This window comes from Grus americana, chromosome 1 (genome assembly GCF_028858705.1).
Source record: "Grus americana isolate bGruAme1 chromosome 1, bGruAme1.mat, whole genome shotgun sequence".
Classification (NCBI taxonomy): Eukaryota; Metazoa; Chordata; class Aves; order Gruiformes; family Gruidae; genus Grus; species Grus americana.
Window position 1 is genome coordinate 92,859,563 of NC_072852.1, and position 19,970 is coordinate 92,879,532.

General features: G+C 41.7%; 1 protein-coding gene across 7 annotated transcripts in view; it reads right to left on the minus strand.

Annotated features, from left to right (window-relative positions):
- Positions 1–19,970, minus strand: part of GRAMD1C (GRAM domain containing 1C) — a 55,348-nt gene that overhangs the window by 6,262 nt on the left and 29,116 nt on the right. For 6 of the 7 annotated variants that reach the window (XM_054812524.1, XM_054812522.1, XM_054812526.1 and 3 more), the window contains 6 exons: positions 15,568–15,686; positions 14,326–14,446; positions 10,326–10,485; positions 3,499–3,645; positions 2,605–2,723; positions 1,343–1,485 (listed from right to left, as the gene is read on the minus strand). In XM_054812524.1, the coding sequence (XP_054668499.1) occupies positions 1,343–1,485; positions 2,605–2,723; positions 3,499–3,645; positions 10,326–10,485; positions 14,326–14,446; positions 15,568–15,686 (809 nt within the window). The remainder of the gene's footprint in view (positions 1–1,342; positions 1,486–2,604; positions 2,724–3,498; positions 3,646–10,325; positions 10,486–14,325; positions 14,447–15,567; positions 15,687–19,970) is intronic. The other variant, XM_054812523.1, reaches the window with a different exon arrangement.

Here is a 19,970-nt window from a genome sequence, read left to right on the forward strand (position 1 = left end):
TTACTCTGCATGTGTATACATGATGTATTACATGAGCACTGCAATGGCAGCAGGTGAAATTCATTATCACCACTCATGCACCAAGTGCTCAGATCCTACCCTGAGCAGACAGGAATTAAAATGCCTTTCTGTGCGCATGACAGAGGGGAAGTGACATTCCTGCCTTGCGCTCCCCAGGTCAAGCTAATCGATAATGCTTCCAAATAGAAATGGAATAGAGTCCTTCAGACGGCTACTGCTAACCACTGAATGAATCCCAAAGCTCTTCATAAAAGACAAAAGGATAGCCTGTAATTTTGATTTAAGTCAAGAACACTGACTGTCCTAGAACATACTTTTATCAACATTTTCAAATCATCATCCAAAATCAATGTAAGCCCACTGTATTTCCCATCTAACAAAACAGCATCTTTCAAATAGAGTTTTTGAGCCATTTTAAACACAGTATAGTAAAGCCAGCTGTAACACCACCATGTACCTTCTGTTCTACACATGCATACTCTGTGCATCATGTTGACACCTAGGTTTTTGCTCTTACCCTAGGGCTGCCAAGTGTCTCAGATAAAATACAGCCCTCAGAGGAAGAATGACTCACTCAATTTTCCAGAACAGATGTTCAAGGACCTTTCTTCTTCTCCTCCCATTAGAGAGGCAGTCTTCAGCACTTTTATAGCCTGAGATAAGCCAGCAAAAAATCCAGGCTTGCTTACCTTTCCTGGGTACTGATGAAGTTTAAGATAAAAGGTCTTACTAAACTACCAAGGATCACATAGTCAGAAAGTCACACAAATGCACTGAACATGGAACTTGATCACTTCAGGCATTTTCAACAAAATGCGAGAGGAAAGGCAAGTGCCTTTTAAGACTCCCCTATCTAGATAGAGTTTAATAATAAAGTCCAACTCACTTGAGCACCCTCCCTGCAAAAGTAGGTACGTTCCATCTTCCCTGCACCTTCCTGTGAAACCATCCTCATCTGCAGGCCCTTAGCAAGGAAATCTGGGAGATGTGGTAATAAAACATCTCAGGTAGTTCCAATTTATCCCACGCACACAACTGCACTCAAAAATGCAAGGCTGGTCAGAACCCAGTTCAGTCTTAGAGATGAGTTCTGTACCTTGTCAAGTCAACATAGTTCATTTCTCACTGAACTAGTGAGATCCAAATACAGCACACATGTCACAAGAGATAAACCAAGCTTATTTTTCAGAAGAGATCCCAACTTCAAGAGAAACGGACCTTTCTCTATGCTGTTGGCAGATCTTTTGATAAGCACACTTCATCAACCTGTAACATACATGCCTTGGCTTCTCCCCTCCCACTGTGCACCACTCAGGCTCACCGTAATCGACACTTGTGACTGGATGTGCGGCTGATGCAGTATCTGTTCACAGTGTAGAAGTAATCATGGTAGGGAACATCATGGGTCAGTACCTCAGCATCCACCTGATAAGACTGACCTTTCTGGCTCTGCTTATGCAGGATCTACCATAAAAGAAAACAGAAATAAGAAGTTGTATTCATAGTACCCATTTTCTTTTTTTTTTTTCTTTTGACCTGAATTCCTTAGGCTAGATCAACTAACTCCAAGCAAACTCCAAGTAGGGAGAAAGCCTCAACAACCATAATAAAAATCAGTTAAGAATGGTAAGCATAGATGGGGTGGGGAAAGAAGATGCCTTCTGCTACAGTCAATATAGACAGCAGCAGTACTTCCCCACTACCATTTCAAGTACCAGATGCAAGGCTGCCCACAGACTCATGACCACAGCTCTTCTTCGAGATTGACCTATAAGACCTTTCCCAAAGCAGAATTACAGAGTGGTTGAGATTGGAAGGCACTTCTGGTGGTCATATTGTCCAAGAACCCTGCTCAAGGAGGGCCATCCAGAGCTGGTTGCCCAGGACCAAGTCCAGATGGCTTTCCAGTACCTCCAAGGAAGGAGAAACCACAACCTCTACAGACAACCTGTTCCTGTGCTCCATCACCATCACAGTAAAAAAATGTTTTGTGATGTTCAGAGAGAACCACCTGTGTTTCAGTTTGTGCCCATCGCCTCTGGTCCTATCACTGGGCACCACTGAAAGGTGTGGCCTTTGGTGGTAAAGGCCTGGCTTGGTCTTCTTTGCACCCTCCCTTCAGATACTGAAAGATCCAGCCTGAGAAGAGAAGGCTCAGGGGGAACAGTCCCAGCTCTCAGTTGTTTCTCATATGAGATCCTCTAGTCTCTTAATCATGTTAGTGGCCCTTTGCTGGACTCTCCATCTCTCTCTCGTACCGGGAAGCCCAGAAGTGAACACTGAAAGCATTTCACTACATCTTTTCACCCCCCAATTTATAAGAGATGTTAACACTTTTCCCCACAGACTTTGTGGGAGAAGTTTACAGCCACCTGCAAGGGTAGAAAGCCTCTCTGATTTCATCATCATTTGCTCACTAATGGCAAGAGGGGCAGCAAGCTATCCTTAGAGATGCTATGTTTCAACTGCAGATCCACATTCAGCTCGCTGAACTCTAATCTGTGGTCAGATCTCTGACAGACCATAGAGTTGACCTCTCCCTTGCTTTAAAGGGCACCAGTGAGAGACACATGCACACAGTACCTGCTTTTCAGTTGCAGTTGTGAACTTCCCACAAAGTGGATTGTTAATCGTTACAGTGTATGTCAAAGTCCTCAACTGATTGCCACTGGAATCTCTATTCCAAGGGGTTGATACAGCGTCTAGACGAGAAATCACACAAAATCTCACATGCAGATTACCTAAAAGGCATTATCTCTGCCCTTTCATATCTTAACAGTTTAAGAACAGTGGTGGGGAGAGAGACAGAAAACTGATTCCAAATGGTTGGTTTTTTTGCAGGAAAAGGGAAGATTGTAGTTCACTGATGAAGATGAGACACTAAGTTGAACCTGAGTCTACTGAAAGACTTGAGGGTGGGGAGAAGAGTAAGCAATTAAGTGTAAATATGTCATTTCCCATATGCTTAAAGTTGAATAGATTCACTTAGCATTATCAAAATGCTTTTGCCACTTTGCCTTCCAAGCTGACACTGAATAATTATTACCCTTTTTGACTTAATTTTCTGTTCTTATTATCTCAATGAATAAAATTTACTCATCTGGAAAATTAAAGCCTGTGAGTATCGTTTAGGAGGATGCAGTGATTCTGCCTGTGTGCCAGCCGTACACATTTCACTATTTCTGGGACACAATGTAATCAGAAATACCCCACAGAATGCATCAAACAGCCTAACCAAAATTCAGGTATTAAGGTGCAGTTTTGTGGTACACTGAAATGAGGTTGTTACACTGAAATGTGACTGATCTACAGAAAGAACAGGCTAGCTTTAAATACTCTCTCATAGCAGAGCTTTAAAGCTTCAAAATTCAAGCAAGGAGAAACTTAAGATTCAACCTAGCCTTATTTGACATTTCTCAGAGGTTGAAATTTTCAGGATAGTTTGCAACACAGACAGAAGGGAGAAGAGTTTATTACCTACTATACTCCTGGAATTGAGGAACCTCTGCATGAAGTGAGAATTGGTGAAAAGGATTTCAAACATCTTGTCTGCAGTGATGTGGAAAACTCTGTTTATAAAAAGTCTCCCATAGAGATCACTCTCAGAGATGGTCTCCTTCACTGCTAAGGAAAGGCAGAGAGATAAGGTTACAAAAAGAGCAAAGACTTTGTAATATTCTAAGCTTTATGACAGCTCAAATTCTTCCTAAGCTTGCATCAGCATTTGTTTCTCACTCTCAGAAACCTCGTAATGATACCAGTACATGATTTGGTAGGTAGCTCATCTTCAGGAGCAAAATCCAGAGTTGATTTTCTAGGCTCCCCACCCCCCATTTCCCTGTATAAACAGAAATTGATAAATCAACATTACAAGGTCCCATCCCTTTAGTTTTGCCTTCAGTAGTCTACTAATCCTACAGGAAATATTGGGGCAAGACAAAAAGTTAGCATAATCTTCATTAATATGTGCATCTATTGTACAAAGGACACATGCATAGCAAGCAGGACAGTGAAACCATACTAGCTTTCTTTTTACTTGTGGCTAGTTTTCTGCTTTTAACATCTGTAATGCTGGTAGTGTCCATAGTCTAAGACAGGTACAGTCTCCCAAACAGTTCCTCAAACCGTTCCTCCCTCCATACCTATTTATAGGAGGTACACTGCTCTATTTTGCAGTCCTGAAAAGTGTACCAAGATCCTTAATCACTGTTCCCTATCTCAAAAACACCAACACCAGTGGTGTTCTGTGGCTGCAGCACTGATCTTTGCTATTTCTGCTTCTTGCTGGTTGCTAGCATGACTCAGCTTTGTGGTTGTCTCAGCCACTCTTGCAAGAGATAAGGGATAGAATTATAATCCTGGAGGGCAAGCAGTTTCCTATGTCAACCCCAACTCAATCTGCTTAGGATGGAGTTGTTTCTAAAGCATAAACTATATTTACAAAAAAACCCCACCCAAACAAAAAAGCCACCCCCACACATCACTAAAATGAAACAAAAAGCCTGAAAGCAAATCTTGTGGAAGCAAGACTGAAGTCAGGATGCCTAACCTTTCAACTGATACAAATGAACGCTCAGAGCTAGCAAAGGCCAGTGCCAGCCACCAAAGCAAAGGTAGCTTGAATATCAAGCTATAGTTCACAAGCTGCCTGTAGGCTAAGGTTACAGCACTTAAAAAATTACTGCTTGGTAGCAGTCAGTATTGATAAATGCAAATGCAGCAACTAAACACCACAACGATCCCGAACGAAATCCAATTCTAACTGAGCAGACTTCTGCTCTAGTGCTGCTTCTAGGCTGCTAAAAGCCTTTGTTATACATCTGCCTCCCCAAAAAATTCTCTTTGACCTAATCAGATTTCAATGTAAGACCCAAAAAGTGAAGTGAGTGCCATATTTTTGTGACGCACAAGAGATGGACTTCCTTCCTACATTGTGTTCTGCTTATGCAATTGTAAGTCTATACAATTGCGAGGTAGGACAGAAAGCAAGCATGCATTTTAAGAAGTTTATTTAACCAGCCAACATGCAGTCATTACATGCTAGAATACAAATTCCGCTGTGCTGAAACATTCTGTGGGAAGCCAGAAATTCAGCCTGGGTTTTCAGCTTACATTCACTGTATTTCCTCTCAGAGCTGAATCTAATTCCAGCAAAATGCAGTGTGTGTGAACTGTAAGTTTGGCCTCAGCTAACAAGACCTCAACATTACAGACCTCTCCTTTCAGAGTGCACTCCCCACTTCCTCTCTTTCACTCAGCAACAGGAAGCTTCAGATATTGATGCTGACATCCCCTTTGCCCACTGCACATCATGTATGGAGTCAGATACCAGGTAATTCAAACCTAGTTAATCTGGTTGAGTCTTACTCAGCTGGACCTTGACATGTCCAAGGAATCTGCTACCACTTAAAAAAAACCAAAAAGTGCAGACACATGATCAAGTCACCATGCATCAGATAAGCTTTGATAGCTATTTGTATATGTCTTTGCAAATACAAGATAATACAAGTTACTTTTGCCCCAGTGAGGCTTAGCTAAATGTCACAACTTTATGTTCACCTGAAACACCTGAGGACAGCTATGTTTCTGCTGATATGAGGTAATCTGGTAAGCCACAGCAACCAATGCATGGGCTTTAAGCATACCATGATTACCTTACGGTGCAGACCTTGCTACTGAGATTTTACTCTTCAAGCATGAAGCCTGTCCTCCTTGTACTGAGTCTTAAGCAAGAGCATCCATGGGTCTGCACAAAGTTTCCTGTAGTTGATTTGCCTACACTATCTAGCCATGTGTCTAATAAGGAATAGTCAATGAAGTGCCAAGTGCATGAGAGTATCTATTGAGAAATATGTTTTTACTTAAAATCCCTCTCAGCTCTTGGAATAAACAAACAAAAAAATTTAAAATGATGTTACTGCATAAAGCAGTATTTTCAGAAAATCCAAGCTGAAACTGGGTTGATGCATCAAGCCCATGAGGCACTTCAGATGCTAGGATTCAAACAGCTGTTTTCCAGAAACAGTCTTTCAGATGATAGGTCTGGAAGGTGCATATATGAATGCTGCTGTGAGTTCCACTTCTGTGGAAGCAAGTCACTGCATACACTGAGAGCTTGACAAGCTTCAAGTCACTTCCATCTGGGCTTCTCAAAGTTTATCTGTAGAAATCCTAGATGAAACAGCAAGCAGAAACAGTAGCATAGCAAGCAATACACACTTGCAATCTGAACAGAATAGAAAGCTTTAACCACTCATCTCTGCTAGAAATGAATATGCATGTTTCTCTACTGTTTTGTTTGTTTTAACTCACACAGGTAAACCTACCTGCCTTTTATCTCAATACTAGAGCAACATCAAGCATTTTACCTTGGATTGGCTTAGAAATACTGTTTATGGAAAAAATGTTTTGTGCAGGTATCTAGATGCCAATCTAACTTCTAAACTTTTAATGCTGTTCTAACTCCTCAACAGTGTGCAATTATCAACCACTAACTCTTAGCCTGAATACATTTATAGATGAATTGGAGCTACTGTCTGATAAGAGAACATGAGATTATGCTGACTTTAGGTTAGGATCCCTAGGGACCCTAAAATCCAGAAGCAAACATATTACCTAAAGTGACCTGGTTCAGCATGAAGACAGCAAGTCTGTTCCCTCCCCCACTATTGCCCTGCACTTCCATAAGGTCATTTTTATCACTGCAAGGCAAGCTATGAAATACTGTTTGAATATAATACCATTATGCACCAGTGATTGCAGAGGTTTGGAAACATCTGCAGTGCAAGACAAGAGACAGAAAACTGAAGGGGGGTAAAGGAGGCAGGAAAAAAGCGTTCTCAAAATTCCTGTTACACACACCACAAGCAAGTTAAGAAAGGTGAACCAATAAGAGCAGAGGCTATCAAACAAATAAGACAGCTGATTCTTCCACTCCACATAGTTGGGGGAGGATCAGGAGGAAAAAAGTATATATGCAAATCTTGACACTATTGAAGATTTCTGTGCCACTGGTGATGGGGAAAAATTGCACACTCCATGAAGAATATACAGGTAGGAGCCTTTAACCAGATACACCTGAAATCAAGTCAATAAAACAATTCCTCGAGTGAACATGTTCCAGACACAATCTATTTAAAGACTATATCAGTAATACTAACCACTGTCAAAGAGCTCTCCTATACTTTAAAAGAGCACTGGGTAAGTACTGTGACAAGACTAGCTTTTTCCAGTTCACAAGAAAAAAGCCCCAAACTTATGCCTTTTGCTTATAGCTAACTCAAACATATATCCTCCAAACCCCAAAGCAACAAATAATTGGTAGTTATATATTCAATAAAATAGATGCTTTCATTATTTTGATTAAAATGGCAACAAGATAACAGGGCTACTCTTCCTTATATACATTGTATATCCACAATTTCATATCTTGGTGGAAAAAACCAAAAACCAGGGCTAAACTAATTTCAGCCACCCTGTATTTCAAACATTTTCTGCCCCATATATCCCCATCTGCAAGACAAGACAAGCCACCACTGTACCCATCTCACAGCACTACAGTGCAAGCAGTTATGCTCTCCTGCAGACCACCCATTTAAAGGTGGTTGTTAATACAAATAGAAACAATACAGTCAGTGTCAAGTTATGCAAGGAGATCAGGAATTTATGATGTTCCCATATACAGTAAAGCTTTCTAACAGAAAAGACTGTTTTCCAATTTCCTGCTTCCCCCCTTCCTTCTTCGAAGTATTTTATGCTGCTGAACATTGTCATTGCACATAGAAACTCTACATACAAAAAGAGTCATTTGAGGAAATTCAGATCTCCTGGCTCTATTTTGGAAATAGATATTCTGTGCTTGAATTAGAATTTGTTTTCTGAAATTCAGAATCAAGACTGCAGATATTAATTTTTAGCTTAACCAAAAGTTTGTCACAGCTCAAGATTTATACTCCCATTTATGAAACTGAACAAAAGCACCAAGATGCAGGTCAATAGGCCAGTGGTGCACATTGAGAAGCATACCCCCATCCCCCAATAAGCAATGCGAGAATTTCTTGGGGCAAGGGAACTAGTGTTGCTAAGGCTCTGGCATTCCAGCTTTGGGTGTCAGGTGGACCTGGAGTTGGAGAACAACAGTCTCGAGCTTGCCCCTCACCTTATTTGCCAGTACACCTCCATGGGCAGCCTGAGTATGAGCCAGGGGACACAAGAGAGATTAACTGCATGGGTAAACCTTTGCCATGTGGGAAAGCTAGTTGCATTTGCATGAAGGAATTCACCTTGTAAGAGTGTGGGGTAACTGCAATAGAAAACAGACAGAAAAACAGAAGAAAAGAATTCTAAGCATGAAGAAGGGAATCAGAGAAAAGATTAATGTTGTGAGACTAGAAAATCCTGCTCTGAATAAAAAAACCGACTAGTCTTGGGGGAGGGAGGAGAAGTAAGAAAAGCAGCATGAAGTCAGTTCTCTTAAAGAGACATCTCCAGTTTAATACGCTCTGTTTACTCAACATCAGAAATGCAGGGATGACAGGGAGTATTTACTGCTGGTGTTTAGGCAAACAGCAACATGAAAGAACTATTTTCAATCAGTTTCACTGGAGATCTGTGGCATAAAAAAAATCCAGAAACAGAAGATACCAGACCCACAAGATATCTAAAACATCTGAAGGCCAAAACTTTCTGCTGCTCTAAGAGTTACACCTATGATGGAGTAAACAATTTGTGAAGCTTGTTAAGTGTGTAGAAGTATGGTATAAACAGCAGCCTGTTCAAGTAGGTATATTCACAAAAATGATACAACCTGACATGCATCAAGTTGAATCTGAACTAAAGCAAACACAGCAGCAGTGTGGGTGAGCAAAAGGAAAGTTAGTTGAATATAAAGCATATCCTTGGGCAACAATCACAACTTGCAGGTGGCCAATATCAATCCATGACTTTGAAAGCTTTCCCGGACACCTCAGTGATCCCACCACAGTGACACCTGCAAGCAGCTTCAGTTGCCAACTCTGAAAGGATGAGATGCAAAGTTTCTCAGCCAGATTAAGAACTGGACTCAGTTAACTAAACTGTTCTATTCCTGCCAACAGGTGATGAAATAAGTTATCGCTTTGCATGTGAAAAATATTCAGCTGCTACTGAGCACACTGCTACTGTTGAGCTTTTTTGTCCTTCATTTGCACACCATTATACAGCTTCAGAACCGATGGTTGTGCACACCTTGTTTTAAAGACATTTACACAGTCCAAGACTGGGATATTTTACAAACATCCACCACAACTTCAGTGAGCTGTCTGAACAGCCCTTTGGCACAGAAAAGTTCCCCATGGTAAGTGAAAAGCTCATGTTAGAGAGCAAGAACTTGTTCAGACGCTACTGTGGGACCACAGAACAAGCACCCACAGACCTCAGCACAAGTCTCACTGTCATCCAGCCTGGGTAGAAGGCAGACTCCATTCTTACTCTCTCCCCAGGATATAGCAAAAACACTCATACCAAAACCACAATGAGACATACAGCTATGCTTCTCTCTCCTACAGTGAGGAGAGGAAAGGAAGCATGTAACAGCCAGGTTACAATTTCTACACTACTGTGGTATCCAAGTTTCTCCTCATCTTATACTGGGTAATGAGGTATGAGTTATGAAGACAGTATATTAGGATCCATTAAGATACTAACTCTGTTGGCACACAAAGTATAAGCTGCTCCAAGATACATGTTAAGGTTTTTTCATCTTCAGATTCAGAATATGCACAATATAATTCTGAAAGCTGCGAAGTTGTCTTGCCTGGACTTTCAGTGAGGTTGTCAGTTTACTCCATCAATAACATTGAAGCCCATATGCTTTAAGAAAGTAGAAGTGTAAAGAAGGGGGGGTGGATAGGGTGGGGGAATCTTTCAGAAACTGGAGAACAGTCTGAAATGTTTCCCCTCAGTTCCCAAGAAGGGAAAACAAAGGAAAGAAAAGTATTTTAAATACCTGTGAGAACATGGAAAGTGAACAAACACCACCACACTGTCAAGAAATTTTTTTTTAAGTTTAAGCTGTTAGCAGCTCTTTACCCACTAAAGGAAAAAAGCAAAACCACAAATTTGTTTTCTTTCTAAACACCCCCAACTTTTTCTTTTTTTCTCCCCAGAAACTAAGCAAGATACAAAGATGGTTTTGCTGCAATTATGTGAAACAAACGAGCAAACAAAAGTTTCATAAGATCAGAAAGTTCTTTAACTTGCTCCACAAGAGAGATGAAACACCAGAGTCAGGTTGTCTTACAGATCCCAACTGTTAAGAGATTTACCTTCTTCACTATCTGAGGCACTGCTCTTCTCTGGAAGATTTTCATTCTCATTCAGGTCCAAGGACTTTTCTAAAGACCTGCTCCTGACTAGCTTAACAGATTTTCTTTCAGAAGATGGAAGAGGGCTCTTTATTTGCTTCTCACTTGGGGACTCCTCCACCTGAAACAATCAAGAGAAAAAATGCATCAGTAATCACAGACTAAGAAAAAAAAAGGAAAGTTACTTTCAAGGAAGAAAGCTATATAAAGGAAGCCACAAGTTCTATCTGCTCAATTACCACACAGTAAAGTGCTAGTTTCTCCCTTGTTCCTCTACCCCAGCCAACCTCCCTTCCTCTATTTCAAACTTTCACTTTACCCTGGTAACAAGGGACAGACTTAGTCACCTGTACTGTCATACCCAGAGCTGCCTCAAAAGGGACAGTTTACTCCCCAACCAGGCCCCTTGCACACACCTGCATGTTTTGGTCCCCTTCCCTGCATCAACACTAGCATTTATAAATTACCCTAACACAGATTTTTTTTTTTTTTTTTTTATAGATCAGGTTAGATTTTTCCTGCCAGTTGAGCAAGGGGTCCAACAATCCTAAGGGGAAGCACAATGAAATAGGCAGAGCCTCCCTTTTTCAGCAAGATTAGCTCATCCCAATTATATATTTAAAAGGTGTCCTTGTTTTATAGGGCTCCATTAACCTTTGACAAAAAAAAGTTGTTTTAAAATACTGTACAGAGCCATCCTACCTACAAAATGTTACTTCTCAGAAACAAAGCAGTGGATTATCATTTGCCATCTCCAATATATAAGCAGGACATCCCCCAAAATGTCAGTCACTGAATCAATAATGCAGCTCTTAACCCTAAACTATAGTAACTGGCTGCTAAGCTTACATTCCATTGAACACTTCAAGAAGTAATTTTTAGTGAGACCATATGCATAAGGTTTGTACATCTCAAAATGCCACCAAAAAAGCTTAGCTACTAGCTACGAATCGTAGCTTTCATTCTAAACCTGTCCTCAAAGCTCCCATTGCCTCCAGTGGAAGAGCTGGGATCAAAGGAAGTACAGCCCCCCCCACATGCAGTACAACACAGACCATAATAAATAAGATCAGGGCTCCTCAGTTGAGTAGTTCTGATTCATCTGCAATACCATCATCCCTAAAGATTATTCAGCACTGATTCAACAAAACAAGAGCATCCGCTCCTTGAATAGTCATTGTGTACTTCCTGTACTTCTTGGCTTTTTTAAAAATAAAAACCATCTACTTTTTTTGTGCAACTGAAGGCCATTAGCAGGAGGTGGGTGGCTGGAAAACAGAGACAGGCATGAATTTGCAGTATAAGCAGGCAAAAATACTCCGTCAAGGTCAAAGAAGGGAACACTGCATCAGAAAAGCAGATCAGTTAAATTCTCCTGTTGAAAGGAGCTACCATGCCTGAATTTATACTCAGTCACACAACAGGAACGAAGACAGAACCAACGTTTTCATGTCAAAATACCATACTAATACAAATGGAAGTCAGAAAGGAGCTTGTTGTGGTTAAACAGTCTAAAAATCGACACAGATCCAGCACAAATTTAAGGAACTCTCATAGCATTCTGATAAAGATTAGGGATCTGGTGAACAGGTGGAGCTCCCACCAGCAACACAGAGCAGCCCCCACTATGCCATGCACAGAGCAGGAAAGTCAGGCTCAAGTCAGAAGCCTAGAGCAACAGCTCCTACAAAAAAGCCTTTGGTGATGTCAGGGAAGAGATGCATGCCGAAGCTTTTGGAATAACTGATTAACTCCAACATGGTTTTCTTGTTTCTCCCTGCCAACCTCCCCCAAGAGTAATGCTTTTTCCCTAAAGAGTAATGTCAGCTGGAATTAAAGATATATAATTTCTTCCTTAGGTACATTTATCACTTGAGCTCTGTGCCAAGGCTTTTCAGACTTTTTTAACCATGAATAGCAGGCTCTGGGACTGAAAGGCTCTAAGGTCTCCCTACGAGTGCTGGAGGGAAGAAGATGGTTGATTCGGACAGGCAATAAGGTGGTTCCCACATTGTGATGAACGGCACTTAAGAGAAGCAGGCATACCATGAATGGTGTTGCATGCAGACTTTCTTTAATCAACTATGGACAACTATTGTCAGTATTTTTTCCAAGACACACCAAGTACTATATAGCCAGCACCTCCATCATTGCAGATGTCCCTCTGAAAAGAGCTCTGGGACTTACTTTGCCTATCAGAGCAGGAAAAAAGGGGTTAAATGTGTTTTGTGTCATCAGTGCCATAGTTTTTGATAAATACCTTTTAAGCACTACTGTCTCCTCCTATTGCCCCTGTGCTTCTACAACAGATGCTGTAATCCTGGGGTTGTGGAGAGTGTGTCGACATGCTTGAGAAGTGCCAAGTGACATGTTTAGCTAAACACAATCATTATGTATTTTAGTTACACTGAAACAGTAAGCTAAACAATTCAGCTACGCATTTATCAAGATTGCACTTTTGCACTATAATTAAAAGGACTTTTAAAAAGCAGTTTATTCAAGGGAGAATCCTAGCATTTTTTCTTCCATATAGACCAAATCCCTAGGCAGTGCTGCTTACCAACATGCCCCATTAGATTTAGCAGCTGCAAGAGACATCTTTGGGTGTGGCACCCAGTAGGCAAACAAAACACTTTTCCAGGCAGAGCAATTACTTTTAAATGGCTTGTTCTTGTGCAAATACGACTTACAAGTCCAAACCAAGGCTACCTGGGTAGTATCCTAAAAAGCCCATATTCCAGCAGCATCCACAGGCCTCCCTTACAGCTCTCCAAAAATCTTGTTTTATACTGCTAGTATTTCCATGAGGGATACCCATCATCTGATTAACTAAGTTTTTAACATCTGACAAACCAATATTGTTTGCTGGGTATGAGTCTCCAGCCATTAACTTGGATTTTGGCAAACCATTTAAGCCTGCTCAACCTCCTGATCAGTTTTAGGAAGTGACAAAAGCCAGAATATTTATATGGTAGTAAAAACTATTACAAGCATCTCCTTTCTTCCCTCAAATTTTCCAAAGCAGAAACAGCAATTAAGTACCCAACCCTAGTGAAGTTTATAAGAAATGCTTTACTGTTTTATTTGCTTTTCCAAGATCTTTCCCTTGGGGGTATCTATGAGCCGAGAGAAAATGTCTGTAACCTTTTAGGACTACAACTACACACAGGAGTCCCAGCAAATGCGTGAGACGCTGTGCATGCACCTCAGATACCACTAATAATGCGCTTGCCCTCCCAACCAAATACATTCACAAATTCATACATCATCATGAGTGAAGCACCCATGCTTGTTCAATTAATCCAAGGCATTAAGGGAAAACTCATCTTTATTACATCAAAGGTGCTTTCCCCCCCTTCCTTCTGAAACATTTCCCCAAACTTAAATAAAGTTTCATATATTCACAACAGCAGACTAACTGACCTTTGAAGGCAAGGATAACACAGCATAACTACCCTCTAATAAACCTCCTTTATAGGAGACACAGAAGTATAAGAGGAGATATTTTGTAAACAACAAATAGCACAAGCAAGAAAGCACTGAAAGCGAACAAAAGCATTACTTTAATAGAGCACTTGCATAAAAACACACATGGTCCCTAGGAAGGTGGATAAAATACAGTTAATTTTGTTTTTAAACAAAGCAAACAAGAAAGAGACCAGGACATAAGCCTCAGCATTCTAACCAGGTTATGCAGTGAATTAATGACAGAACATTGCTGCAACTCACACCACAAATATTCTCTTATACAGAAGTTTGCTCATTTCCAAATTCAATAAATATTCTTGAAACCTGAAGATATTCATATTAAATTTCTGATGTGAAAATCTCCTAGACTATTATGAATTTTCACAGGCTTCTTAGAAGTTACAATCCCCATGCATCCTATGCTCAGAGTATACAAGTTAAGCGTATACACTTATCAGTTATAAATAACAACAAAGGCAGTGTCAGCACTTACTCCTGGCAACGCATGTCTGTTGAGTGACTCTCCTTCTGTTTGAAGCGTGGGTTCCCGAACTAAACCAATCATTTTAGGTAGTTTTTCATCCCTTTCTCCAGAATCATCACAAATGCTAGATCTGTCCAAAGAAAAAAGGAAGATATCTTTGGAGATATAAGTGCTGAAAAATCTGAGAAAGCTTCTTGTACGTGATTTTTGCATTCCAACTGTGGCTGTTCAGCTAGTATGAAAAACTACCAACTCATTTTCCCTACATCCAGCTCATTAATCTCTCAGGCCATTTTTCTCACCCAGCCACCTTTCAAAAGGATTCAGCTTCTAACCATAAGGTTAGTAAAACCAAGCAATGGTGAATCAGAGATAAAGTCAGTGGTGTGGGAAAAGAGGAAACAGAGGTAGAACAGATTTGGAAAGAAAATGTTTCAAGAAAGCTTGGGACAAGAATTTTTTCCTGCATCCTTTACCCCAGAGTTGCATAGTAGTACATTTTTAACAGGAAAAAAAACCCCAAACCAGGAAATATTTAATGGGACATCTCTTGAAGCTTGCAGTGAACTTCAGATACTTTTTTCTAACAAGCATACTTGGATAACACAGGATTGAAGAGAGACATAAATCACATTGTTCAGTTTTGCAGAGCCATATTTATTTACATACAGATACAAAAATTAAAGCCCTGTTATTAGATTGACACTGGCAGCTCATAAGTTAGTTCACATTTGTTCCAAGAAATCAAGGCAACTGTTGAAAAAATCCACGTACAGTTAGATTATCCCAGCTTCCTAATTCAAACTGAGCACAACAAAAATAAGCTAAGACCTCAGACATCAGGATACAAAGCAAAGCAAGCGTTTCAGTCTCCATAGAGGAGAGGAAAAGTGTCTGAACATCATATATAGCTCCATTCCATTCAGCCCTTCCATATTGTTGAAGGGCATTCAGATCCTGACTAGATACCATCATGAGAAAAAGCTGCTATTTAAGCCATCCTGTTGATATCCCCAAGCAGATCCTGGGAGAACAAGGTCTTCCTGTCTCCCTCCTCTAAGGGGCCTCAGCTGTGCTCCTACTATTTTAGGCAATGAACACAATTATGTTTTTAATGCACGCTCTGCATCCTTTTACTATAGGCTTAACCCTTCTGGTAAGGCTATAGCAGCACTTTGGAAAAATAATTTCTAAGAAAGAGGACACTGCTTATCCCTGAGTATTTCAATAAACTTTATAGCCTCTCCTTACCGAGACTGCCCGTTGTCCTCAGACGATGAGTGGAAGCTCTCCATCTCCTCGCTGTTCAGGCCCAACTCAGAGCCATAGCTCTGGTGCACCAGCTGCCAGAATTCCTGCTTGGTCAGCCGCTGAAAGAAAGCAAGCTAGTCAAGAACCACAGTATGGGACAGTAAAGCACAGGAGGTAAAACAGTAAGAAGTTTGAATTACGCCACAGCCTTTAACCTCAATTCTGACAAGGACTGAAAGCATTTAGGTATTACATTTCAAGATTGGATTTCAGCATTTTGGGGAACTGTACTCCTGTCTACTACATATTCCCAACCCATCACTGTTCAATCAATAACATCAGACATGAGAAAAATTGTTCTTTCCAGAAAACACACACTTGTGGCCACTACTTGCTTCTAAACATGTCACCAATGTTTTCACAAACATCTTCAAGGTAGCTCCCTCCTGAATTTCACTCAATACAGCACAATACCACTAACTAGTAGACAGCCAGGGACTCCCTTTTTGATCTTGAACAAGCTGCTTAACAGATACATGCCTGTTTCCTCAGAATGCTCAGAGCACTTTACAAATGGTGAGAGGCTAGTGTTTCAGTTACTACAGATAGCACTGCCTAGGTCAGCCAACAGTCCACTTTGCCAAGGTGGGACAGGAGGTCCTCACTTTGGAATGACACCAGAGTCCCCTTTACATAAAATAGTTGCTTTTGCTGAGTAACAGTATTACCTTGACTCATCACTAGCTAATCTTCTCTTTCTCTATCATCTCCTTGCCCTGCTTCTCACAGCTACTGGGATATATTTAAGTTCTCTCAGATCATCAGGAAAGTCAGGAAGTAGTATGACAAACTCATGTCGGCAATGTAAGCAACTAGTTTCAAAGTCCACTTCAGCTGTAAAGGGCTAAAAAAAATAAAAGTAATAAGGTTCTGGGATTTAAGAGAGCTCAGAGAGCAATACTAGCAATCTTAAAGAAACACCACACTGGAAAATGTGTCTCAGCCACAATCCATATTGATCAAGGGAACAGAACTGTGCTAATGAGACAGTAACACAAGTACTGCTTACTATTTGCATGAAATGATCATGTTAAATACCCATGCATTATTTAAAGGGCTTTTAAATGATCCTCTCCACCTCCTTGCTCCACCTGTAGAGTGTTATACTACCCGCAGTTTTAGACAGACATAATAAAGCTGACCCACAAGCAGTAAGGTAAATACGCGCCCATACACACCTTCGGCGCTCCCTCCCGGTGCTGCCGGCACCCACCTACCCACCCGCTCCCCGGCCGCGCTCCGTCGTCCCGCACCGCGACAAACCTGGCGCTTCCCGCCGCACGACGCCCCGCCGGGCAGCGCCGCTCCCGCGACACCCCCGGCCTCGCCGGGTGCCGCTGCCCGGGCCGCCGCGCTCCCACTTCCTGCCGGGCGGCGGGGCCCGGCCGGGGCCGCTCCCCAACACGGGGCCGCTCCCCCGCCCGCCCGGCGGCGGCTCCCGTGAGCGGGGCCGGGTCACCGCCTTCCCCGGCGCGACGGGGAGGGAGCGGGGCAATCGCGGGCATCGCACAGCGCCTGTCACCGTCGCCAGGACGGCCCCGGGTGTCCCTCTGCACCGTCGATGCGGGACCCTCGCACTGCATCGTAAGAGTGCTTCCCCCCCCAGCCCCCCAAAACGGGGGGAGAGCGTGCGAGGGTCAGGGCAAAGTCAGCCCAGTTCGGGACATAGCTGTTCTCCACTGCTCTGGAAGAGGGGTTTTTCCCTTGGGTATTTTCCAACACAGAAAGGGTTCAGGCTTTCCAGAAAGCAGCTGGCATAAGCATCCTATTAGTAGAGATCAGTTTCAAGGTATTTAATCCTACCGAGGACAAAGTAAACATTAAAATACAAAACACACATATAAAGCAAGAGTCACAACAGCTTATACCGGCCTCCCTCTGCCACGGGGGTTTGTTCTACAAAGCAATGTAGTGCTAAAAACACATGCATCAATATACAGCTGCCTTACTTTCCCCAGGCATGCTGTCTTTTAGAGCAGTAAACTCATAACCACAAACAACTACCTACAGCTGTTTTAATTAAATGGCTAAAAACAGGAGTAGGCATTACATGGTTTCAAAATATGACTGAGGTGTATCTTTAGATAGCACACCTTTCAACCAGAAATTAAAAGACAAAGCCACTTTCACTTCTGCTACCCAATATTGCCAGTGCCTTTATTTCCAGTCATAAGAAAATAACTGGGAAATAGCTAATGCCGCTAATTAAATTCACTAGCACGTTCTGCACCAGTCTGGGCAAGTGAGACTGCCCTTGTATGGAGAGCTCAATAGTTTGAGGAAAACAGAGAAACTTTCAGCTATGCATTATAGGGATCTATAAAGCTGTTTCCTGAGGTTTTATGAAGTCAATGTTACCAACTTCTGCTGCTATAACAGGATTCTTGTACTCTGTTCAATTATTCTTAGCTCAGCTAGATATAGCAAGTTGTTAATGGTCACAGCCCAAGATCAAACCAGACTTGCTTTATTATATGAGAAAGGATTAGTTCTGAAGGCAAAGAAGGGCACAAATTTTCTGGGTCAGACTTCAGCTTCTGAGAGGACAGTCTGAAAAGCTCTGAAGCTTGAAAGGCCAAATCTGAACAGGAATTACTTTGCCCATTCTTCTGTGCCGGGTTTTTCCTCAGTTCTCTTTGTATGCAGAAACAAAGGCAACAAGAAGCAGCTTGGACACCTTTTTGTCTTTTTAACTGGGAGCATAAAACATCACTACTTTGTTTCACACTAGACAAACTGGTGGCACAGCACAAGCAATACTACGGAATACCACTGACATAAGTGAAGCCGCTGATTTTTACCCCCTACGGACAGATGCAGAAATAAGACACTCTATACTGGTTTACTCCAGAGACAACTCACTGCCACACACCACACCCCCACCAAGCAACTCTGATGTGGAATTTTGTCTGATTGCTTGTTCACAAGGGAAAACAGCTATCTCCCCCTGTAACTGCCCAAGCATGACGATCAGAATCAACCCAAGCTCTGTTCGATCTCTTAAACAACTCTTCGGCACACAAGGGTGCAAACTGACCCTTCCCTGAGAAGCTGTGGGGAAGACAGTACTGCTGTCCTAGTAGATGTTTGCCACAAGAAGCCCAGCTCATCAGAAATTCTGCTCCATTCTCACACCTCTAGACTTACCTGCTACAATGTCTCTGGAGACAGGTGCAAATCTCTACCCAGCAATGTATAAGAACAATAGGAAATTAAATCCAACTCTAAGGAAGAGGACTCACGGGAATTGAGACCGATTAAGTTAAGATCTTGTTCCATTAGAAATAAGGAGCACTGTGTTTGTTTGGGATTTGAATGACCTGCCTAATTAGATTTTAATTTGTTCCTTCTCCCTTAAACTGGAAGGATATTTGACACCCATAAGCTTTAAGAGAATAAAGCAAAAGTATAAATGGCATTGCTCTTACTGTCAATAGCAGCCATTATTAAACTTGTTTTACCAATCTGGAAAGCCTGTTGCAAAACAGGAATTCTGGCTGATTTTATAAACTGATGTATTATTAAAAGCCTCAGTGGATATGGAAGCAGCTATCTGTTTTATCAAGACCGGTGTCATGTCTCTTCCAGACCTACATTAATGACTCCTTATTTTCCATGATGCTTCCCCTTTGCCCAAGAACATTTAAAAAAACAATGGCAAGGTAAAAGCCTAAGAGACTCACTCTGAGCACATTTTGCAATAGAAATGGGGGGAAAAAGTGGAATTTTCCTTGAAAGGAAAAAGTCTTTACATGGACATTTAAAAAAATAGCTTAAGAAACTACCGTCTTAAGAAGGTATCCACTGATTCCCAGAGGAACCAAAGTTGGAGGGCACCAAATGCACAGTGTTGTACTCTGAGCAAAATCTGAAGGAGAAGCTATGAGTTAGAGAATTACAACTCAGCTGAGGGGATCAGGAGTCTTATCAGAACCTTGACACAAAGCTGGGGAGAACATCTTGATGGCCAAAGTAAGCTTAGGCATGGAATAGCATATAACCATTTACTGTTTTTCTTACACAATGCAAGTCATTCCAATAGAAAGGCAGACTTTACAGAAGACTACTTGTCCAACTATCCAGGACATGCGATACTTAAGATGTACAAGGCAGAATGGCCACAAGATGGAGATCTGGGAAAGGGCATGCTGACCCTACCAAGAAGTTCTGCAGGTGGTGAATGCTTCAGGTATATCAGGTAAAGCAGATAGGTCACTCTTCAGGGGTGAGACCTTGTAACATGAAATCTATGCCCAGGAAACACTGAAGAAGGCAGAGCCAGTGACTGAGAGTGACATCCGTACAAACATGATTTGAAGCAATTGCAATTCCACTCCTCTGGA